The 4,440-nt window shown below is 33.6% G+C and overlaps 1 protein-coding gene across 1 annotated transcript; it reads right to left on the reverse strand.

Moving 5' to 3' along the window:
• Positions 1,123-3,635, reverse strand: LOC109229665 (probable xyloglucan endotransglucosylase/hydrolase protein 32). Its single transcript, XM_019395193.1, has 4 exons — positions 3,291-3,635; positions 2,809-2,909; positions 2,501-2,718; positions 1,123-1,881 (listed from the first exon to the last, which is right to left on the reverse strand). Exons 1-4 carry the CDS (start codon positions 3,493-3,495, stop codon positions 1,515-1,517), a joined length of 891 nt encoding a protein of 296 aa, XP_019250738.1. The 5' UTR covers positions 3,496-3,635; the 3' UTR covers positions 1,123-1,514.

Below are 4,440 nucleotides of genomic sequence, written 5' to 3' on the forward strand. Positions count from 1 at the left end.
TGTCTTAATATTTTGTTGCTGTTGTTATTAATTGTTGCCACTGCTTTTTTCCATCTTTTCTTTATCCGAGAGTCTATCGGAAGCAACCTCTAGAGTAAGGTCTACGTATACACTACCTTCCCAAAATCCTACTTGGGAAATTTACTTAGCTTGTTGTTATTGTTGTTATTTTTCAATTCAGGAGTGCAATTTTTGAAATAAAAAAATCACTTCATTAACAGTGTTCTAAAGAAACTAAATCACATCATTTTGAAAGGACATGTGTCAGATAATTAATTTGAGGTGCAAAATTAGTTGTATGAAATAGTTGTAGGGCCATATTGAAAGATTTCATGTGGTGTATGCTCTAAATTTTTGGGAGTTTTTGGGCATCTAAGCAAATATACAAAGCCGATGTCATGTTTAGACTGTTTTCCAGGAATATATTTTGGGGAAATATTTTCAAAATATTTTTTCGGTAAAGTTTCAGAAAAATATTACTAACTTATTTGGTTGATAGTTGTTTTTAGAGGGTTTTTCTCCATTGTCCAAAGAAGTGCTTCAAAAAAATATTGCATGCCCAAACGTGATTAGTAGATTGTATAATTGGCTTGATATTGCTAAGAATTTAAGTAGGAAGATTATATTCTTAAAAAGATATATGTCATGTCTTTATTAGATCAATATAATTAAACAGCGAATACGATTTTCCCTCTGTATGTGGAAAGATATAAAGTGGTATACTACAAAACATTTACATTTCCACACCAAGAAGCTTGCAATCTTTACGTACATAACACTTTTTTTTGCCTTAACTTTAAAAATATAATGAGTTTAATGCTAAAACATTTAAATATTTGGGACTAAAGCATAATTATTATTATTCTTGTTGTTGCTGCTAATAATTTTTATAAACCAACGAGCTGGATTAACAATTTTTATAATGTCATCTTTTGATTTAAGTTAAATGTTTTTAAAACGGGCATTCTACATGGATGTCTCATACTCTCATGTAATCTAACAAATTATGGACAATAAAAATGTAACAAACAGAAGATGGCATAAACATAAACAATAATATATTCAGTAGGTTACTCCTAGAGATGTGATGTTCAAAAAGGGACAACACATAACAAGAATTGATGGAGGAGAAGAAGAGACAATACACTTTTGCTTTAATTTATTGAGAAATAACAAAGTGAATGCACTTCTCGTTTTGTTTATATAGGCTAATAAAATTGGTAAATTAATGTGCACAAAATTACATAAATAAAAAGACACACCATTTTCATCCCTTTTGTATTTTTACCTTTTGGAGGATATAGGCTTGGACGCTCAACTACTCCAACAATTGCTATTAACAAAGTGGGCCCGTCTCAAGACTCCTCCCCATCCCCCCACCACACAATTCCCACACCCAATACAAAAAAAAAAAAAAAAAAAAAGAAGGGTAGTTCACACAAAATAGGATAATCCTATGAAAGATTGACACTTGCACCGATGTACTTTTACATCCCACAGCTTCAGCAGTTGGCTTAACGCCAGCATTCCGGTGTTTGGGAATGGTCTCTTTTGGAGTCTCTACAATAGTCATAGGCCAAGTAGTGACTATGAACCCAGTTCATTGCTAGGCGTTGTTGCCTGGTAAGGCCTCCGGACCTGGATGGCGAAGCGGACACAGGGTGGCACCATCGTGGTGAATACGCGGTGCAACCGCTTGCCTTAAAATTCGTGAATTTTCCGTAGAATGGTTGGTACCTATAATCGGCTTTGTATTTTCCATCTTCAGTTGCCCATGAAGATGCATCCCATATTGATCCATATAACCACATTGGCCTTAGTGGAAATGTTGCAATACTTTTCCTAGCATACCTCCTTATTGGCACATCATCCACAAGAAATCTGAACCAAAACCAATCAAAATAACAAATAATGAATTATTTTTCAGATTTAGGAAATTCACAAAAAAAAAAAAAAAAGTGTAATTTTTTTTTTGTGTGTGTGGGGGCCTAATGTATTTTGGAACTAACAATCAATCTATGTGAGTGAAAAAAAATGGTGGACCTTTTAGCTATTATGGAAAAAAGGACTACAACATGAATTTAATCCTCTTAACATGGTCCCCTCTATACTAAAAGAGAAATTAAAGTAATAAATAAAATATAACAGATGTCCTTAAATTCATTGGTGGGCAACCATGACTAAATTCAATTGGAGGACAACCATACTTTAGTGTCAAATGATTTTTGTCGGTAGAATATTTCCTTCATTAACTCTACTTATGCATCCCGTTACACGAAGTATCCGACATTTATGCAGGTTCCAGAAAGAGCCGTATTTCAAGGGGTGTGATATAAGCAGCCTGATATAAACATCAGTGGCTGACTCCACGGTTCGAATTCCTGACTTATAGATCACACAGAGACAACTTTGTTGTTGCTCCAAAACTCCCGTGCTATCATTAACTTTACTTGAATGAAATAAATAAAAGAATTCATATAATAAATTAAGTAGTGCTTACATGATCTCTCTAGGACTCCATAAAATAGCATAGTGATGAAATTCCTTTGTTGGATCAAACCACAAATGAAACTTCATTTCTCTTCCTACAATTTTCCCATCTCCACTTCCTCTAATATAAACATTTGTTTGCAATGTGTAAGGCTTCCCAAATGTTGTTCCAAGAAATTCTATGTCCACTTCATCATGGTACCCTGGATGAGCTTCACTATTTGATAGCTGCCATATATTCCACTCATTAATGAACTAAATCAACTAAAATGTACTAATTAAAAATATTTACACTGTATATATAAACGAAATTCTTACGTAGAAAGCAGTAATAACACCAGCAGTGTAACCAGGTTGAAGTTTAATAGAAGCACCAAAATATCCGGATCGAAATGGTTTAATTGACTTGAATCCACTTCCTATATATATCATCGCCAAGAATATATGTCAATGAGGAGGAAGAATTTCCATATAATTACTAGTAAAAAAACTGAAATTAGCGACGGAAATATTCTATAGTTAAACCGCAAACCGTTGCTAATCTTATTTAGCGACGAATTAGCGACAGATTATCAGTAAATTATGTTAGTGACGGATTCGCAACGAACTTCGTAACTAAATCCAGACTTTTTTGTAGTTTTTTTTTTGGAACCCCAGGAAAACCCGCAGCCGCTATAGTTTCTGCAATAGCCTTTGCCCTTCAGGTGAGCACTCTGTGGTAAGTATGCTGTGCGCACCGGGGTAAACTAGGAAGTAGTAATTAATACTATTCAAGTAAAGAAGGGAGTAATTAAAACTACCTGAATTTCTATCAAGCCAAATATTAATGCCATTATTATCTACATTTTGATGATTAGGACCCCAAAGGTTTCTAAAACCTTGATAAAAACTCATGGACCTAAACTTGGAACTTGGATAATAGCCAGGAGAAGGTGGCCAATAACCAGCATTTGTAGAAGGGAGCAAAATGAAGAAGAGAAGAAAAGGGAGAAAAAAGATTGACATTATTGAATTGAAGAAGGAAAATGATAGAGAAAATATGAAGAAAAATTGAAAACTTAGTAAATGGAGAGCTAGCTATTATACGTGTATATATATGAATGCAGGTTAAAGACAAGAGAGTGTTGAAAGGAAGGTGTATATAGAAGGGGAAGAGCAATGGTAGTACAGTTTGATATAAATAAAAAAGATGAGTGGACCCCAACATATATAACATATAGTAACAGTGTAACACTAACTTCATTGGTTCTTTTTCTTTGTTTTCTTTTTTGGTTAAACAGTATCATATTTTCTCCTTTTGTCTAAAGTAAGATTTGTATAATTCTTTTGAACATAAGAGTTCAAGGGGAGTTTAATTGAATCTCTTTCAGGGTTCGAGCCGTAAAAGCAGTTTTTATTGATTTATTAGGGTAGACTGCCTACATCACATTCTTTGGGGTGTGATCCTTCTTCGGACTCTGTGTGAATACGAAATACTTTATGCACCGAACTATCTTATAAACGTATGCAACACATTTTATACATTTAATATATACTGTCGAGTTCCTTTTATATAAGAGAAACTTCTATATAATGAATATGTGTTAAAAAAGTTACTTTACGTTGCAGGTTTGAATCCCATGCATGACATTCTAGCATTTTTTTTTTAAAAAAAAAATCCATTCTCCATTCTAATATCGAGTCATCTTATATACCTGTTGTTAGGATCGAAATAATAATGCGTCATGCGAAAGCTAACAAGGTAAACCTAAGAGACTGTAATTTAATTATGGTAGAATTTAGGGCAAACCCTAACACCTGATGCACTGCATTTTCAAGTTATTTCCTTTCGACAAATTGAAAAAGAGGCCATTTGCAGAAATGGTCATTTTTAAACTTTAAAAGGGAAAAAACTTAGCAATTGAAGACAAAATGAGATGTGAAAAGAAAAAAGAAAGGGAGGTAGATGAG

The sequence above is a fragment of the Nicotiana attenuata genome, chromosome 7 (assembly GCF_001879085.1).
Source record: "Nicotiana attenuata strain UT chromosome 7, NIATTr2, whole genome shotgun sequence".
In the NCBI taxonomy this organism is placed as follows: domain Eukaryota; kingdom Viridiplantae; phylum Streptophyta; class Magnoliopsida; order Solanales; family Solanaceae; genus Nicotiana; species Nicotiana attenuata.